The sequence below is a fragment of the Salvelinus sp. IW2-2015 genome, unplaced genomic scaffold, assembly GCF_002910315.2.
Source record: "Salvelinus sp. IW2-2015 unplaced genomic scaffold, ASM291031v2 Un_scaffold3321, whole genome shotgun sequence".
NCBI classification, from domain to species: Eukaryota; Metazoa; Chordata; class Actinopteri; order Salmoniformes; family Salmonidae; genus Salvelinus; species Salvelinus sp. IW2-2015.
The window spans coordinates 40,970-62,078 of NW_019944605.1; the positions used below are offsets into that span (position 1 = coordinate 40,970).

A 21,109-nucleotide genomic window follows, 5' to 3' on the forward strand; every position below is an offset into this window, starting at 1 on the left:
ACTAAAGGCCCTGTGTAGAGGAGGTTACTAAAGGTCCTGTGTAGAGGGGGTTACTAAAGGCCCTGTGTAGAGGGGGTTACTAAAGGCCCTGGGTAGAGGGGGTTACTAAAGGCCCTGTGTAGAGGGGGTGACTAAAGGCCCTGTGTAGAGGGGGTTACTAAAGGCCCTGTGTAGAGGGGGTTACTAAATGTTACTCCCAGGTTGTACAGTCAGTCCATATGATACTTAGCAAATCAAATTTTGGATGACAGGTGTCTGATAGCTGGCTGATAGGAGGATGATAAGAGGATGATAAGAGGCTGATAGGAGGCTGATAGGAGGCTGATAGGAGGCTGATAGGAGGCTGATAGGAGGCTGATAGGAGGATGATAGGAGGATGATAGGAGGATGATAGGAGGATGATAGGAGGATGATAGGAGGATGATAGGAAACTGATAGGAGGTTGATAGGAGGCTGATAGGAAACTGATAAGAGGTTGATAGGAGGCTGATAGGAGGCTGATAGGAAACTGATAGGAGGTTGATAGGAGGCTGATAGGAGGCTGATAGGAAACTGATAAGAGGCTGATAGGCGGATGATAGGAGGCTGATAGGCAACTGATAGGAGGTTGATAGGAAACTGATAAGAGGCTGATAGGCGGATGATAGGAGGATGATAGGAGGATGATAGGAGGCTGATAGGAGGCTGATAGGTGGCAATAGGAGGATGATATGAGGCTGATAGGAGATATTCCTATGTTTGGACACAGAAAGGAAAGACTTCCTGAAGGAGAAGGAAACACCCCTCAGTAGTTCCATTGTGAGGCAGAATAACATACACACTGTGGCTGCTTGCAGCACTTAAACTATGTTTATACAACTTCCTGTTAGCAGCAGGCTAAAATAGTTCAGCAGGAAATCAGGAAGAAACGAAGCAAAGCAGAGTCTCGACACAAGAGGAACAAGGGGCGTCAATTGGGTATGGCAGAATTGAACCTTTGTTTCACTAGGTAAGTCAGTTAAGAACAAATTCTTATTTAAAATGACGGGGGCTGTGATTAAAAATGTTAAATAAATTACATTATAATATAGGACAAAACACAAGAGAGACAACACAACACCACATAAAGAGAGACCTAAGACAACAACATAGCATGGCAGCAACACATGACAACACAGCATGGTAACATGACAACAACATGGCAGCAACACAACATGGTAGCAACACAACATGACAACATGACAACAACATGGCAGCAACACAACATGGTAGCAGCACAACATGACAACAACATGACAACAACATGGCAGCAACACAACATGACAACAACATGGTAGAAACACAACATGGTAGCAGCACAACATGACAACAACATGACAACAACATGGTAGCAACACAACATGGCAGCAGCACAGGGTACAACCATTACTGGGCTCAGACAACAACACAAAGGGCAAGAAGGTAGAGACAACAATACATCACACAAAGCAGCCACAACTGTCAGTAAGAGTGTCCATGATTGAGTCTTTGAATGAAGAGATGGAGATAAAACTGCCCAGTTTGAGAATATGGCTCTTTAATTGTAAATAAGAATTTGTTCTGACTTGCCTAGTTAAATAAAGATAAAATAAAAATAAATAAATGGCAGTCACCATACCCTACTTCCACAGCAACAATTTAAAATAGGCTTCTAAAATCATTCCAATCCCCATTACCAGCCAAAGGCAGTTTAGCCTTTTACAGGGGTGGCTTTAGGACCCTGTGGATGGCTAGAGACGACAGGCAGGCTGGTAGCAGAGACCGTCAAATCAAAATATACTTGTATTTGTCACATGCGCCGAAAACAACAGGTGTAGACTTTACAGTTAAAGGCTGAATACAACAGGTGTAGACTTTACAGTTAAAGGCTGAAAACAACAGGTGTAGACTTTACAGTGAAATGCTGAATACAACAGGTGTAGTAGACCTCACAGTGAAATGCTGAATACAACAGGTGTAGTAGACCTTACAGTGAAATGCTGAATACAACAGGTGTAGTAGACCTCACAGTGAAATGCGAATACAACAGGTTGTAGAATTTACAGTGAAATGCTGAATACAACAGTGGTAGAATTTCACAGTGAAATGCTGAAATACAACAGGTGTAGAATTTACAGTGAAATGCTGAATACAACAGGTGTTAATTTACAGTGAAATGCTGAATAACAACAGGTGTAGAATTTACAGTGAAATGCTGACTTACAAGCGCTTAACAACAAATGCAGTTTTTTTTTTAAACGTCAAAAAAATAATTAAAGTGCAGTAGTAAAAATAACAATAGCGAAGCTGTAAACAGGAGGTACCGAAACAGAGTCAGTGTGGAGGCTATATACAGGGTGTTACTGTACAGAGTCAATGTGTGAGAGCTATATACAGGGGGTACCGGTACAGAGTCAATGTGGAGGCTATATACAGGGGGTACGGTACAGAGTCAAGGTGGAGGCTATATACAGGGGGTACTGGTACAGAGTCAATGTGGAGGCTATATCAGGGGGTACCGGTACAGAGTCAATGGGTAGGCTATATACAGGGTGTTACTGTACAGAGTCAATTGGAGGCTATATACAGGGGTACGGTACAGAGTCAATGTGGGAGGCTATATACAGGGGTACCGTACAGAGTCAATGTGTAGGCTATACACAGGGTACGGTACAGAGTCAATGTGGAGGCTATATACAGGGTATTACGGTACAGAGTCAATGTGGTAGGCTATATACAGGGGGTACCGGTACAGAGTCAATGTGGAGGCTATATACAGGGTATTACGGTACAGAGTCAATGTGGAGGCTATATACAGGGGGGTACCGGTACAAGAGTCAATGTGGAGGCTATATACAGGGGTACAGGTACAGAGTCAATGTGGAGGCTATATCCAGGGGGTACAGGTACAGATCAATGTGGAGGCTATATACAGGGGGCACCGGTACAGAGTCAATGTGGAGGCTATATACAGGGGGTACAGGTACAGAGTCAATGTGGAGGCTATATCCAGGGGTACCGGTACAGAGTCAATGTGGAGGCTATATACAGGGGTACCGGTACAGAGTCAATTGTGGAGGCTATATAACAGGGGGTACCGGTACAGAGTCAATGTGTGAGGCTATATACAGGGGTACAGGTACAGAGTCAATGTGGAGGCTATATCCAGGGGGTACAGGTACAGAGTCAATGTGGAGGCTATATACAGGGGGCACCGGTACAGAGTCAATGTGGAGCTATATACAGGGGGTACAGGTACAGAGTCAATGGGGAGGCTTATATCCAGGAAGGGTACCGGTACAGAGTCAATGTGGAGGCTATATACAGGGGGGGTACCGGTACAGAGTCAATGTGGAGGCTATATACAGGGGGTACCGGTACAGAGTCAATGTGGAGGCTATATACAGGGGGTACCGGTACAGAGTCAAGGTGGAGGCTATATACAGAGGGTACCGGTACAGAGTCAAGGTGGAGGCTATATACAGAGGGTACCGGTACAGAGTCAAGGTGCGGGGGCACCGGTGTCGAGGTAATGGAGGTAATATGTACATGTAGGTAGAGTTATTAAAGTGACTGTGCATAGATAATAACAGAGAGTAGCAGCAGCGTATAAGGGGGGGCAATGCAGATAGTCTGGTTGCCATTTGATTAGATGTTCAGGAGTCTTATGGCTTGGGGGTAGAAGCTGTTGAGAAGCCTCTTAGACCTAGACTTGGCGCTCCGGTACCGCTTGCCGTGCGTCAACACATCGGCTGCGGAGAGCGTGATCACACAGTCGACCGGAACAACTGATGCTCTCATGCATGTTTCAGCTACTTGCCTCGAAGCAAGCATAGAAGTAATTTAGCTCGCCCGGTAGGCTCGTGTCACTGGGCAGCTCTCGGCTGTGCTTCCCTTATAAGTCTGTAATAGTTTGCAAGACCTGCCACATCCGACGAGCGTCGGAGCCGGTGTAGTACGATTCGATCTTAGTCTTGTATTGATGCTTTGCTTGTTTGATGGTTCGTCAGAGGTCATAGCAGGATTTCTTATAAGCTTCCGGGTTAGAGTCCAGTTGAAAGCAGCAGCTCTACCCTTTAGCTCAGTGCGGATGTTGCCTGTAATCCATGGCTTCTGGTTGGGGTATGAACGTACAGTCACTGTGGGGATGACGTCATCGATGCACCCATTGATGAAGCCAGTGACTGATGTGATGTACTCCTCAATGCCATCGGAAGAATCCCGGAACATTTTCCAGACTGTGATAGCAAAACAGTCCTGTAGTTTAGCATCTGCTTCATCTGACCACTTTCTTATTGACTGAGTCACTGGTACTTCCTGCTTTAATTTTTGCTTGTAAGCAGGAATCAGGAGAATAGTATTATGTTCAGATTTGCCAAATGGAGGGCGAGGGAGAGCTTTGCATGGATTTAAGTTTCCCTGCATTAAAGTTCCCGACCACTAGGAGCGTTTTCCTGTTTGCTTATGGCCTTATATAGCTCATTGAGTGCAATCTTAATGGCAGCATCGGTCTGTGGTGGAATGTAGACAACTACGAAAAATACAGATGAAAACTCTCTAGGTAGACAGTGTGGTCTACAGCTTATCATGAGATACTCTACCTCAGGCGAGCAAAACCTTGAGACTTCCTTAGATATCACGCACCAGCTGTACAAGGGGGACCATTACTGAGTCAATGTGCAGAGGTACCAGGGAGTTGAGGTAATTACGGTAATATAGTATGTACAGTTGAAGTCTGAAGTTTACATACACCTTTGCCAAATACATTTAAACTCAGTTCTTCACAATTCCTGACATCTAATCCTAGTAAAAATTCACTGTCTTAGGTCAGTTAGGATCACCACTATATTTTAAGAATGTGAAATGTCAGAATAATAGTAGAGAGAATTATTTATTCCAGCTTTTATTTCTTTCATCACATTCCCAGTGAGTCAGAAGTTTAAATACACTCAATTAGTATTTGGTAGCATTGCCTTTAAATTGTTTAACTTGGGTCAAATCTTTCGGGTAGCCTTCCACAAGCTTCCCACCATAAGTTGGGTGAATTTTGGCCCCTTCCTCCGGTCAGAGCTGGTGTAGCTGAGTCAGGTTTGTAGGCCTCCTTGCTCACACACACTTTTTCAGTTCTGCCCACACATTTTCTATAGGATTGAGGTCAGAGCTTTGTGATGGCCACTCCAATACCTTGACTTTGTTGTCCTTAAGCCATTTTGCCAGAACTTTGGAAGTATGCTTAGGGTCATTGTCCATTTGGAAGACCCATTTGCGACCAAGCTTTAACTTCCTGACTGATGTCTTGAGATGTTGCTTCAATATATCCACATAATTTTCCTTCCTCGTGATGCCATCTATTTTGTGAAGTGCACCAGTCCCTCCTGCAGCAAAGCACATGATGCTGCCACCTCCGTACTTCACGGTTGGGATTGTGTTCTTCGACTTCCACTGTAGGTAGGGGTAAAAGTGACTAGGCAATCAGGATAGATAATAAACAGAGTAGCAAATCAAATCAAACTTTGTCACATGCGCCGAATAGAACAGGTGTAGACCTTACAGGGAAATGCTTCCTTACAGGCCCTTAACCAACAGGTGTGGACCTTGACAGTTGAAATGCTTCCTTACAGGCCCTTAACCAACAGGGTGGACCTTACAGTGAAATGCTTCCTTACAGGCCCTTAACCAAACAGATGTGGACCTTACAGTGAAATGCTTCCTGATAGCCCTTAACCAACAGTGTAGACTTACAGGAAATGCTCTTACAGGCCCAAACCAACAGTGTGTGGACCTTACAGAAAATGCTTCCTTACAGGCTCTAACCAACAATGCAGTTCAAGAAAATGTTAAGAAAAATATTTAACCAAAAAACTAAAGTAAAAAAATTATATATAAAGTAACACAATAAATAATAATAACGAGGCTATATACAGGGGTACCGGAGTCTATGACTTGGGTGACTGGAATCTTTGACAATTTTTTCGGGCTTTCCTCTGACACTGCCTAGTATATAGGTCCTGGATGGCAGGAAGCTTGCCCAGTATTTGTATTGTATGTATTATGGATCCACATTAGTTGCTGCCAAGGCAGCAGCAACTCTTCCTGGGGTCCAGCAAAAAGCTTCCATGTCTGTCATGTATTAGGAGCTAGAAGCAGAGCTTCCATGTCTGTCATGTCTTAGAGATAGTAGCAGAGCTTCCATGTCTGTCATGTCTTAGGAGCTAGTAGCAGAGCTTCCATGTCTGTCATGTATTAGGAGATAGTAGCAGAGCTTCCATGTCTGTCATGTCTTAGGAGATAGTAGCAGAGCTTCCCATGTCTGTCATGTCTTAGGAGATAGAAGCAGAGCTTCCATGTCTGTCATGTCTTAGGAGCTAGTAGCAGAGCTTCCATGTCTGTCATGCTTAGGAGCTAGTAGCAGAGCTCCATGTCTGTCATGTCTTAGGAGATAGAAGCAGAGCTTCCATGTCTGTCGGCGACCCCCTCATGTTAAACACAGTTCCCATTGGCTCACTTCAGTTCAGGATGTTAAAGACAGCTTTCCATTGGTTGAGGGAGGCGAACAGGAATGCAGAGGATGTCATAAAAACAAATGTTTGTGGAGCTGCAGAGCTAATCTCTCCCAGAGACAGGCTAGGATCTGCCACAGCGACTCTGACTGACCACAGATTCCACAGAACATTAGAGGAAGTGAAAGTCAACTTTCAGCCTCTCCAGACATGTTCATCACTCTAAACAGTCAGCAACATAACAGTTTTTTTCATCTAATTCCACTCCAGAATAGATCCTCTATTTGTCTAAATTACACTAGGGTGGCAATGTCAAAACTCCACTGGAGTGCTGTGAATGAGACGAAACGAAGTGGAAGAAATACATAACCTCAAGTTAGAATCCTTAATTGGTGAAATTGCCACATCTGTTTGGGATATTACAACAAAGAAGCTACTGTAAACAACAAACAGTTTATTCCCTCTGACATCATCGCATGCGTGATAGAACAGCGGAATATCTTTCCATGCTGCCGGACAATCTCCTCTCCTCTCCTCTCCTCTCCTCTCCTCTCCTCTCCTCTCCCCCCCTCTCCTCTCCTCTGCTCCTCTCCTCTGCTCCTCTCCTCCTCTGCTCCATTTCATGAACAAATCAAAAACATTAACAAAGGCGCTGGGGTGAACAGTAGCGCTGTTTCCCCTAATGTTGGCTTTTATCATTTCGGGCTCTATTCTGAATCTCATTCAATCTGGGCTTTTGTGGAAGGGAATTACATTTAGCTGTCACATCCTAATGGACAGACATTGCTATGCCTGTGAGGATTGTTGAGAAACTGTTCCTGAAACTGTTCCTGAAACTGTTCCTGAAACTGTTCCTGAAACTGTTCCTGAAACTGCATCATATGAAATTTAACAGCAGCAGTCGAGGTAGGGTTGTCCCAGACACACACTTCCTGTACTGTCCCATGGGACACATAAACCAGCTGAAAATAATGATACACACCCTGGTGCAGATACACACACACACTAGAAACGCACACACTCACACACACTCGCACACACATGCATGCTGACACACACACACTATCTCATGTGGGTTGCTGCTGTGTACACGTTGTCACATAGGGGCAGTAATGTAACGATCAACAGACAGAAACCAGGGAAACAGCATGTCACTGTCAGAAGAGGGGGTGAAAGAGGTCCCTCACTGTTAAATGTGCATGTTAACAACAGACACATTTCTTACATACTTAAAAGTGTCCAAAACAGTCATGATTGATATCAATATATGAGAAAAAAGTTACCGGCTCTTTGACAAGTAGCTGAGGACATTTTCCACTAGACGGAATAGGGACTTCCCTCTATTTATATTAAAAAGGCCAATAGTTAACCAAGACCAGAAGCAGAATAGTCGAATGGCTATTGTCCAGACTCAGGGTATGACCACTCCATGGTGATATGGTTATCCTGAGGGTATGACCACTCCATGGTGATATGGTTATCCTGAGGGTATGACCACTCCATGGTATATGGTTATCCTGAGGGTATGTCCACTCCATGGTGATATGGTTATCCTGAGGGTATGACCACTCCATGGTGATATGGTTATCCTGAGGTATGACCACTCCATGGTGATATGGTTATCTGAGGGATGTCCACTCCATGGTGATATGGTTATCCTGAGGGTATGACCACTCCATGGTGATATGTTATCCTGAGGGTATGACCACTCCATGGTGATATGGTTATCCTGAGGGTATGACCACTCCATGGTGATATGGTTATCCTGAGGTATGCCACTCCATGGTGAATGTATCCTGAGGGTATGCCACTCCATGGTGATATGGTTATCCTGAGGGTATTCCACTCCAATGGTGATATGGTTATCCTGAGGGTATGACCACTCCATGGTGATATTGGTTATCCTGAGGGTATGACCACTCCATGGTGATATGGTTTATCCTGAGGGTTAGGTGACCCACTCCCATGCGTGATATGGTTATCCTGAGGGTATGACCACTCCATGGTGATATGGTTATCCTGAGGGTATGTCCACTCCATGGTGATATGGTTATCCTGAAGGTATGACCACTTCACTGGTCTAGTCCTCCTGTTACCTGGTGACCCATCAAGCCTCTCTGAGCAGAGTGACATCCACTACTAATGTGCTGCTTACTGGTCCATACAAAATACAATAGCTTCCAGTGCTACTCATGTGGTTTCCCATCTAGTTTTCCCCATGTAGGCTAAGGTAACTCCATACAGTACATGCAGTGCATTCTGAAAGTATTCAGAACCCTTGACTTTTTACACATTTTGTTACGTTAGTCTTATTCTAAAATTTAGTCATACTTTATTATGACAAAGCAAACACTGGTTTGTAGAAATTTCTAAAATGGAGAAATGAAATATCACATTTCAATAAGTGGTTTTTGCTCTGACATGCACTGTCAGCTGTGGGACCTTATATAAACAGGTGTGTGCCAATCAATTGAATTTACCACAGGTGGACTTCAATCAAGTTGTAGAAACATCAATGAAATGATCAATGGAAACAGGATGCACCTGAGCTGAATTTCGAGTCTCATAGCAAAGGGTCTGAATACTTATGTTTTTTAAATTCATTTTAGAATAAGGCTGTAACGTAACAAAATGTGGCAAAAGTAAAGGGGTCTGAATACTTTCCGAAAGCACTGTAAATACACAACCGTCTATGATAGAATCAGAGAACAGAAACACTTTCACAAAGTATTTTTCCCAAAGTAAAAAATCTGGGGTTACAGCTATTTGTTTGATTTGCGGTCCAAGGCAGCCTTGCTGTGGTAGGAATACTATTTGATCTGAAAAGTACTTCTCAGCCTCCTGTTCTTTCAGAGATCTGGGACTGCAAAGGGTCAGCTTTCCCTGAGAACATTCTTACTGAAGAAATGTGGGGATAATTTTCTAACAAGATGTCTCCGTTATATTTGTATCTTTCACATCTAAACGGTTCAGAGACATCTTCATTCTGTCATCCTCTCTCTCGTTCTTCATTCTGTCATCCTCTCTCTTGTTCTTCTTTCTGGTAACCCCCATGGTGTGCTTCAACAAAGCTCACTACATAGTTGGCTAGTAGACTAAAGCAAATCAGATGAACCAGAGGCCTTCGGACAGACAGACGGACGGACGGACGGACGGACGGACGGACGGACGGACGGACGGACGGACGGACAGACAGACAGACAGACAGACAGACAGATTATGTTTTAGTTTGGTCTGACCTGTATTAATATTGAAAATGATTGGCTTATTATAGGCTACCGAGACCACTCCATTGAGCAACACTCGAGATGTATTTAATCTATTAGGAAAGCCGGGAGGGTAAATTAATGTAAAACTACCAAGGATATGAAAGACATAAAGAGTCATGGAAACAGAACTATTGATACATATCGTGCACTGTCATCACTCCCCATTGGAGTGAATAGCTACATAACAGCCTAAGCACTACGTGGATCTGGTCATTTATACTAACCCATAACACTGACATCGTAGCTGTCTGACAAAGGTTTCCTACTGTGGGCCTCTCTAATACCACATCACTCTATCCATCCATCCCTTATATCAATATCATAATACCGAGAACAATCGATCACTATGAATAGGAAGCAGTTAAGTTTCAGACACACCATCTTCCAATGAGGTCACGTCGTTACCAAAATAACTGCTGAGCAAACAGCCATTGACCTATCATGTAGCATTTGGTATAATGTGGTCTACACGTAGTCAGTCCGTATGGTAGCCTATGTTTTTGAAGCTACAACTACATAGTATTAATGCCAAACAACTTATATAAATAGCCTGGCAAGGTGATAATAATTCATTTGGGTTGTTATGGTTGGTTACCTTCCATGCCTCCTTCGCAGTGGTGCTGATTATGTTGCGTGTCGCTACGGTCCGTGTTGATGTAGTTCATTTGAGTTCCTTTGACATTCCATCCGAATCAGCCCTGCAGAGATGTTGGTTGTGGAATGAGAACCTTCAGGGCTCCACCGGCAGCAAGTAGTGGCTGAAACCCGTCATGTTCTAAAAGATGGAAAAACCCCGACTGAGCTCATTTCCGCTGGGGAAAGTAGCAGGCTGTTCGATTCTCCCTCTCTTCGCTTGTTCCTCATATCAAATCAAATCCATTTTGTATTTGTCACATGCGCCGAATATAAACAGGTGTAGTAGACCTTACGGTGAAATGCTTACATGTCCGTAATCAAATGTTCTGCTATGTGTCGAAAATCGTTAAAATATCACATTCTGTCTGATTCCTTTGGGCGTCAATTCACTCTATTGCATCAAGATACACTTTGACAAACATAGAAAGAAGGTTCATTTCAGATGAAATGGGACACAACTCGTTCAAAACGATACAACTCTAGAAAATGCGCCATTATTATAAAAGTGGATACCGTAGCATGTGTCAATAGCGTTCTAATCCAACCGAAGAGGAATAAAGCTCTCCCTTATTCTGCCTGTTGATGCGGACCGTTATGTGTCGTGTTGGAAGAAGGGAGAAACGTGAGGAGCTGCCCTGCTGCTTCCTACGTGGGATGGAATTTGACTCCTTCGCCTTCAGGCCGCCTTTAAAAGGGCAAGACAAGAGCCAATAGCTGAGAATGCTGCGATATAATATCTTACAGAAATGCATGGTTACTTGTATTGACTTAGAATAAATTAAAATAGCCTAATAATAACATTTTAATAATAGTGTTGTCGCCAACTGTATTATTGATGTATTCTAGTGCGCACCCCGACTGGTCTCATAGACTAGACATAACACTGTACGTTTAATTCCGTAGTGTATGTTATGTTTGGTATGGTTACATGAGATAAAAGGACCTGTTAGATGTACAGTTCCCTGTTTAGGGGACCTGCGTCGTTACTGGTTCCGACCGACATGTTCGCTTATAAATCGATCTGTGGACACCGTATATCCAAATGGCTCTCCGTGGTTCAGGAAGCCAAGCTGGAGCGTTGTGAGACGTAGACGTGAACAGTGATGGGGCAGACGTTTTGATCAAGAGAGATCTTTAGAAAAAAATGAACATTTTCTCCAACACTAAACAGATATCTATTTTACAGTTATGAGGAAGGTGAAACCTTATAGTTAGTCGTTTTATAAATTGATGATACTATATTTAGAAAGCATGTCAGTCATTTCAGGCCTTATTCATACAGGTTTGTATGAGTTTGTAATGAGGTGCGTACTGGCGGCAGAGAAGTCAGGCGCAGGAGGGAAAACTGATTTACAACGGTGTCGATAAATCAACATAAACCACCGTCAACAGAACAATACATGGAATGGGTCAAACAAAACCCGGTAATAACCAGCATACCGTACACAGGCACTACAAGAAACAATTACGGACAATGACATGGGGGGAACAGAGGGTTAAATACACAACATGTAATTGATGGAATTGGAACCAGGTGTGATGGAAGACAAGACAAAACCAATAGAAGGTCGGCGACGTGGACCGCAGAACGCCGCCCGAACAAGGAGAGGGGCCAACTTCGGCGGAAGTCGTGACAGAGTTGGAAATACATAATCATATATTTAATATTTTCACATTTCTATTATATTTGTACTATGTACTTGAGCTTGTGTCCTCAAAAGTGACTACACTTTAGCAATTTCTTTTTTGAATTACCAGAAAGGTGAAATGTTTACCTTTCTGTGAGTATGCAGCAATACTAGTTATTGTTCATGGCTCTCTCATGATAAATAATTACTTTTGGGGATTAACCCTAACCCTAACATGTTAGCTAACCCTTCACCTAACCTTAACATGTTAGCGAACTCCTAACCTTAACCCCTAGAGCTAACGTTAGCCAGCTAGCTAACATTAGCATTAGCCACCTAGCCAACATTAGCCACAACAAATTCTAATTTGTAACTTAACATATGTTTTGCAAATATGTAACATATTGTACATTTTGTAAATTCATAACATATTGTACGAATTGCAATTTGTAACATATCATACAAATTGTAATTTGTAACGAAATGGATGATGAACATCCAGAAATTATTACATACCATACGAAACGTAACATATCATACTACATGGAGTGTCTCGGATTTACAAATGGAATAATACGAAATGCTCTGAGACCAGGTTGGTGGATTAGGCATATGTCCAATTGGACGAGGACTCCTTATAAATCCATTTAGAATAAGCAACACCGTATCCAATAATGATTCCATGGTAAGATATTTTTAAATACATTTTTGTCATGGAAACTGTCAAATTGTGTTGCTTTATTCTGTCGATATCATTATGAATAACATAGGCTACTGCGGAAATATTGCCTTCCAGGCTTTACTTCGCATGGAGAAAGTCTCCTTGCCCCGCCATAGAGTTTATTTTTGATGTTTTCCATCCCCAGATCCCTCTGTCACACAGCTTCACTGGTCACCACCTCCCAGTAGTGTTTCTAGACAAGGGGTTTGACAGTCGGAGCAGTCAATTAGTCAGTCAGCCGACACAACAGTAGGTCTTTGTTACTGACCTTATCCTCTGTCTCTGTATTGGGACTGTGGTGCCCTGACTGGGTTCCCCTATAGGGGTTTAAGGCTGCCTGTTCCATGTCTAGCGACTGTCTAATTAAGGCAACATGGCTGGCCCATGCAGTTCTAAGGCCTTGACCTACATGGTTTAGAGCCACTTACTGTCGCCGGGCAGATCAAACCAACCAGCTGTCTGATCACCAGACCTAGACTTATGACCTCATAACCCATGACAGGACACAACCTAGTCTCAGAGCATTTCGTATTGTTCTGTACGTAAATCGGTTAGGGTTAGGAGTTAGGTTAAAGGGTTAAGGTTAGGTTTAGGGGTAGCTAACATGCTAAGTATTTGCAATGTAGCAAAAAAGTAGTAAGTAGTTGAAAAGTTTCTAATTAGCTAAAATACTAAGGTTGTCCGTGATGAGATTCAAACACTAAACGATCTCATTATCCTTTCATTTCTGCGTAAAAAAACTGTTAAATGTAACTAAATGTAATTTAAAAAAATGTAATCTATGTAATCCCCCAAAATACTTATTTATCATGACAGGGACATAAACAATAACTAGTAATTTTGCATACTCCAAGAAAGATTAAAATCTCACCTTTCTGGTAAAAATAGTTATACATTGCTGAGGTGTAGTCACTTTTGAATACACAAGCTGAAGTACACAGTACAAATATGATAAAAATATGAAATATTTTATATAATGTTTTTCCTATTCAACAAAACTGTATGAATAAGGCTTGACATGACTTATGTGCTTTCTAAATATTGAATAATCAAACAATAAAACGACTAACTATAATATTTCACCTTCCTAATAAGTGTAAAATACATATTTGTATGTTTAGTGTTAGAGAAAATGTCCATCTTTTTTAAAGGTCTCTCTTGTTCGAAACATCGCCCCTGTGACCGTCTCAGAGGAACCAGTTTCCCTCATGATCGATGTTGGACTTCGTCTTTCAAAAGAATCAGTTGCTCATTTCTTTACTCTTGTTGCTGAAATGTATTCCATGAATTGTTGTGTGTTTAGTCCCAGGGTCCTTAGCTTATTGATGAGCTTTGAGGGCACTATGGTGTTGAACGCTGAGCTGTAGTCAATGAATAGCATTCTCACATAGGTGTTCCTTTTGTCCAGGTGGGAAAGGGCAGTGTGGAGTGCAATAGAGACTGCATCATCTGTGGATCTGTTGGGGCGGTATGCAAATTGGAGTGGGTATAGGGTTTCTGGGATGATGGTGTTGATGTGAGTCATGACCAGCCTTTCAAAGCACTTCATGGCTACAGACGTGAGTGCTACGAGTCGGTAGTCATTTAGGCAGGTTACCTTAGTGTTCTTGGGCACAGAGACTATGGTGGTCTGCTTGAAACATGTTGGTATGCATCTCCTTCCTGAGCGGTATGACGGCTGCATGGTCCCATGGTGTTTATACTTGCGTACTATTGTTTGTACAGATGAACGTGGTACCTTCAGGCGTTTGGAAATTGCTCCCAAGGATGAACCAGACTTGTGGAGGTCTACCATTTTTTTCTGAGGTCTTGACTGATTTCTTTTGATTTTCCCCATGATGTCAAGCAAAGAGGCACTGAGTTTGAAGGTAGGCCTTGAAATACATCCACAGGTACACCTCCAATTGACTCAAATGATGTCAATTAGCCTATCAAAAGCTTCTAAAGACATTACATCATTTTCTGGACTTTTCCAAGATTTTTAAAGGCACAGTCAACTTAGTGTATGTAAACTTCTGACCCACTGGAATTGTGATACAGTGAATTATAAGTGACATAATCTGTCTGTAACTATAGTTTGTTAACAAGAAATTTGTGGAGTGGTTGAAAAACGAGTTTTAATGACTCCAACCTAAGTGTATGTAAACTTCCGACTTCAACTGTATCTGTCTGACTGATCCGAAAGTTTGTTTCTTGCTATGTTTTCTATATGTTTTGTTTGGACCTATGTGATGTGTGAGAAGTGCTAAGATTTCCTCTTGTAGGACAAACGGGAATCTGAATCAGATTTTTTTTCTCCGGTTTTTCTTTTTTTTGTTATGACTCAAATGCGTTGATATAGTGTCATTAAATCAATGAATCAAAGTTTAATGCTGGTTTTGTCCTTCATGGCATGAGTGTAATACCTCATCAACTAGAGATAACTTCTACGATGAGATTGATTGGCTTCTTTCTCTCATTGTTACGCTTCACACCATCCCAATCCAGACCCCAAAACGCATTTCAAACACATGGGGACTTGATTAACATGGGATGTTATGGGTATATGGTCTTCTCTATCCGCTACAGAAAAATGTAAAGGAATACAGGAAACAAGAATCTCACCTTACCGGTGGGAAACCCGGGTGGCGCAGTGGTCTAGGGCACTGCATCGCAGTGCTAGCTGCGCCACCAGAGTCTCTGGGTTCGCGCCTGGGCTGGGTTCGCGCCCAGGCTCTGTCGCAGCCGGCCGCAACCGGGAGATCCGTGGGGCGACGCACAATTGGCATAGCGTCGTCCGGGTTAGGGAGGGTTTGGCCGGTAGGGAGGGTTTGGCCGGTAGGGATATCCTTGTCTCAGTATGTAAAAATGTAATAAAAATGTATGCACTCTACTGTAAGTCGCTCTGGATAAGAGCATCTGCTAAATGACTAAAATGTAAAATGTAAAAAATGAAACGGTGAGGGCCTTGTAGGCCTTTAGAAAAGGCCTAAGGATTTATAAAATGTTATTGTAACGAACGTCGTCGGGAGAAGGAGAAGAGGACCAAGGTGCAGCGTGGTAAGTGTTCATATTAATCAATAAACTGAACACTGAACAAAACAACAAAAGATGACAAACGAACAGTTCTGTAAGGTGACGACACACACTAAACAGAAAACAACCACCCACAAACACAGGTGGGAACAGGCTACCTAAGTATGGTTCTCAATCAGAGACAACGATAGACAGCTGCCTCTGATTGGGAACCATACCAGGCCAAACACATAGAAAACAAAACATAGAACAACATAGAACACCAGACATAGAATGCCCACCCCAACTCACGCCCTGACCAACCAAAATAGAGACATAAAAAGGATCTCTAAGGTCAGGGCGTGACAGTTATTTACATTTTTATTTCATCTTTACAACAATTGTAATGATCTTCTGATTTCATCTCTTCCATTTGTGTTGGAAATAGAAGGGTTAATACTGAAGAAGAAAAAATGTATCCAGTCAGGATTTTCTTTGTTGGTTTTTAGGTAGAGGAATCGAGCTCAGCCATTGGCTAGGCCTTTGGAAGCTGGACAGAAGTCCTCTGCCATTCAACTGTATTAGGGAAGAATTTTGGAGTGACAAGCGAATGAGCCAATCACATTTTGACTTGCAATGGGTGGGATCGTTTTTTAAAAAAGTGACCTGTCTCGGCCTAGACATGTCACTGCTGAGAGTGCAAGAGGAAATAATCAATGGAGCATCGGGGCTCAAGATGGTGGCATGAGTGGTCGTACAATTCCTAGCTGACAAACATTTTTAGGGTTTTCTCACAAGTTTATCATTATAGGCTGCAGTTGCAACAAAAATTCTATATTTTTTAATTTCCAAAGAGGCTGAAAAGGGAGCCATCACCGAGTCAGCTAAATGACAACATCGTCTGCATCATCGCGCCTAAAATCAAAGAGAGCGCGGATTACGTCATGGACTTGGTGAAAAAGAAGACTGTCAGCACCGTTAACCTGAAGAAAGGGATTGATTTCAGTGCTGAGGAAGTAAAAACTCTGAAGCAGCAGAACGCAACATTGAAAACTCAGGCTGCAAAGCAGGAGAAGAATCTCACCGAAAATGGAGTCCAATGTTAACGAGACTGATCGGTACAGTCGGAGATGGAATCTTCTAATTTACGGAATCGCCAAAAGATTCAACGAGAACATCAAAGCAAAGGTGAAGGACATTTGCAGGGCAAGAGTCCCAGAGGCCGAGCGGAGTGTTGTTGCAGGTTCCCTGGGTGTGGTGAACCACCTGGGTAGGCAAAGAAGTGAATCTACAGCACAACAACCTGAGGTTCAAGGAGGACCTGACAGAATGACTATCTACAGCACAACAACCTGAGGTTCAAGGAGGACCTGACAGAATGACTATCTACAGCACAACAACTATCTACAGCACAACAACCTGAGGTTCAAGGAGGACCTGACAGAATGACTATCTACAGCACAACAACCTGAGGTTCAAGGAGGACCTGACAGAATGACTATCTACAGCACAACAACCTGAGTTCAAGGAGGACCTGGACAGAATGACTATCTACAGCACAACAACCTGAGGTTCAAGGAGGACCTGACAGAATTTGATAAAGAAGCTCGGAATCATCTGTGACTGATGATTGAGAGAGCAAGGAAGGAGGGGAAAAATTGCATACTTGGCGGGAGCCGCGGCTTTTGTTCATGGCAGGGAAATTCACTCTGATGCCTAGCTTGAAATCTACTGGATTTACCAAGTGAGGTGCAGGACTGATTTTATTTGCAACTGGTAAAACATTTTATTTTGTGAGGAAAGTGCATTCTTTGTGTGAGCCATTTTTTTATGGAACCTTAAGACTGACACTTAACGTTAACGTAGCTTGATGGTTATTGGTGTTATCAATGCATGGTACAAATATCAGATTTTATTTGCAAATGGAAAAAAATTACATTTTCACTTTAGATCTAGCAACTGCGAGGTGCAAATAAATGTCTTTATTTGCAACTAGCAAGAATGTTTCATTTTTTGAGAACACGTTTGATACTCTTCATATAGTCACTGTGATAGTAAATGTACATTTCTGATTTTTTCTATTAATGCCAGGGGAATCTAATATTTTGTTTTTGTATTGTAAGGGTAAAAATGTAAACTTTTATTTAATTCAAGAAACTCATGCCTGTTCAACAGATACTGCGTTTTGGAAGTGTCAATGGGGGAATGATATTTGGCTTTCATTTGGTACCAATCAGTCAGCAGGTGGCGCTATTTTAAAGGGCAACTTTAAGGGTCATATACTGAGACATGAAGCAGATAATGCAGGGAGATGGATTATGCTATTGGTAGATGTCAACCACATTCAATTCATTGTTGGGAATACTTATTCTACCAACAATGACAAGTCAAGTAATTGTATTTTATTTAGAGACATTGAGAGGAAAATCAAATGATGTTGATTTTAATACATTATTACATGATAATCTAGATAGATGGCCTCCTATGGATAGCAACTCTGACTGTGAGATAAGGAATATAAGTCTAAAGGTTCGGTGTTCTAGATATTTGGAGACATAAGAACCCAGATAAGATTATGTTTACATGGAGTACCAAAGATTTATCTATACAATCCCGTATTGATTTCTGGCTGATATCTGAATATATAGCTGACAATATTGATAGTGTCACGATCGTCGTTGGAAGCATACTCGGACCAAAGCGCAGCGTGATTTGGGTTCCACATGTTTATTCAATGAAACGCACAAAAACAATAAAGAACAAACGAAACGTGACGTTCTGGAGTGCTCACAGGCAACAACACAAAAACAAGATCCCACAAAACACAGTGGGGAAATGGCTGCCTAAATATGATCCCCAATCAGAGACAACGATAAACAGCTGCCTCTGATTGGGAACCATACCAGGCCAACATAGAAAATAAAACCACCACCAGAAAGTTGTTTTCATTGCAAGCTAAAGCACCAAAATCAAGGGCAGGACAGAAACAAGCTCTCCGAATATAGATTCCCTTGTTCATACGTGTTTTGGACGGACCAGTCATCAGCACTATCTGCAGTGCAACAGTTCAAATGACTCTCTCCTAACACACACACCATACGTTGCTGCTACTATTTACCCTGCTGCTCGGCCACTTTACCCCTGATTATATGCATATAACTACCTCATCTATCACTGATATCGTTATTGATATTGTTCTTGTACACACTGTATATTATCTATTTCTGATATTGCTACTATGCAAGTAACCATTTGGCTGTAGCGTTTACACCTTCTGTAGAGACCCATCCACTTAGCAAAATATTGATATATATAATGAATATTGATATGTGTGAACGTAACATGATTTTGTGACATACCACAACAATATCACGTGACCGTACCAAGTGTCCACGACATAAATATATGGCGCATGCATCTGTTTATGTACTGTACATGTGCACCTCACTTAGGTTTCAACTCAGGTTGCATGGCCTTAACTTGTGTATTGAATACTATGTGATAAGTGCATGTGTAACAGTATGTAAAGTATGCTCATGTACTGGTGAGAAGGCATTTGGGCAGTGGTGTAAAGTACTTCAGTAAAAATACTTGAAAGTACTACTTAAGTAGATACTTTTACTTCACTACATTCGTAAAGAAAATAATGTACTTTTTACTCAATACATTTTCCTTGACACCCAAAAGTACTCGTTACATTTGACAGGAAAATTGTCCAATTCACAAACTTATCAAGAGAACATCCCTACTGCCTCTGATCTGGCCAACTCACTAAACACAAATGCTTAGTTTGTAAATTATGTCTGAGTGTTGGAGTGTGCCCCTGACTATCGTACATTTAAAACCGTCTCGTTTAATATAAGGAATTTGAAATGATTTATACTTTTACTCAAGTATGAAAATGTAATACTTTTCCCTTCACTGGTTGTGGCTGGGGGTTATAGCGTTTCTTTCACATGACCCATCAATATAGACAAGTGTGTCTGGTTAAGCGTCATCTAGTATTTATAACATATTTTTATCTGGAGTCAAGGAATTTTTCCTTATTGTAGGCTACTACCACTTTTAGTCTTAATCTTTACTACACTACTCACTGTTTAGCACATGGCCTCACATGTGAATCCATAAAGAGATGGGTGGGGCTAAAGCTTAAGAGGGTGTGAACGATGCTGAATGGGTGGAGACAAAGAGGAGCTCTCCAGTAGGTGTACCAAAACATTCAAGGGTAGTTTTCTCAAACGTGAGTTTACAAGTTGATCAACTTTCAAAGCAGAATTACTTTCCCATTGTTCCTCAAATGCAGTGTATGATATACCATTTCGTAGCTCTGAGTATCTACTTTTATCAAATGTAAAAAAAAATGTTTTTTCAAAATGTTGCTACATTAAGACCGATTTGAGCTGGTCAGTCACATATAGACAGGTGTGTTCCTTTCCAAATCATGTCAATTTAATTTACCACCGTTGGCCTCCAATCAAGTTGTAGAAACGTCTCAAAGATGATCAATGGAAACAGGATGCACCTGAGCTCAATTTCGAGTCTCATAGCAAAGGGTCTGAATATTTATGTAAATAAGGTAAATATATATATATTTTTTTGTTGTTGATTCATTTGGTAAAATTTCTAAAAACCTGTTTTCGGTTTGTCATTATTGTGAGTAGATTGATGAGGAAATGTTTTTATTTAATGCATTTTAGAATAAAGCTATAATATATCAAAATGGTGAAAAAGAAAAGGGGTCTGAATACTTTCCCAATGTAAATACTATGCTGCCAGTCTCTCTTGGCTAAGAGTTGGGGAGAGACTGACTGCATCACTTCCACGTTTTATAAGAAACACTAATGTGTTGAAAATCCCAAATTGTTTGCATAGTCAATTTACACACAACTCTGACACACACACTTACCCCACCAGACATGCCACCAGGGGTCTTTTCATAGTCCCCAAATCCAGAACAAATTCAAGAAAACGTACAGTATTATATAGAGCCCTTATTGCATGGAACTCCCTTCCATTTCATATTGCTCAAATGAACAGCAAACCTGGTTTTAAAAACCCAGAGAAAGCAACACCTCACAGCACAACGCCTCTCCACTATTTGACCTAGTTGTGTTTATGTATTGATGTAGGCTACGTTTGCCATTTTTAAATTGATGTAGTTCTGTCCTTGAGCTGTTCTTGTCTATTGATGTTCTGTATTATGTCATTCTGTATTATGTCATTCTGTATTATGTCATGTCTCATGTTTCATGACGTAGGAAGGAATAGGGTGGCATTTGGGACGTAATAAATCAGACAGGTGTAAAGTCTACCTTTGATTATCAGACAGGTGTAAACGTCTACCTTTATTATCAGACAGGTGTA

The 21,109-nt window shown here is 41.7% G+C and overlaps 1 protein-coding gene across 1 annotated transcript in view; it reads right to left on the reverse strand.

The window, feature by feature from the left end:
• Positions 1-11,244, reverse strand: part of LOC112075653 (uncharacterized) — a 23,090-nt gene extending 11,846 nt beyond the window's left edge. Inside the window, exon 1 of the mRNA XM_024142617.2 lies at positions 10,362-11,244. Within this exon, the coding sequence (XP_023998385.1) occupies positions 10,362-10,431 (70 nt within the window). The 5' untranslated portion in view covers positions 10,432-11,244. The remainder of the gene's footprint in view (positions 1-10,361) is intronic.
• Positions 11,245-21,109: the final 9,865 nt, after the last annotated feature.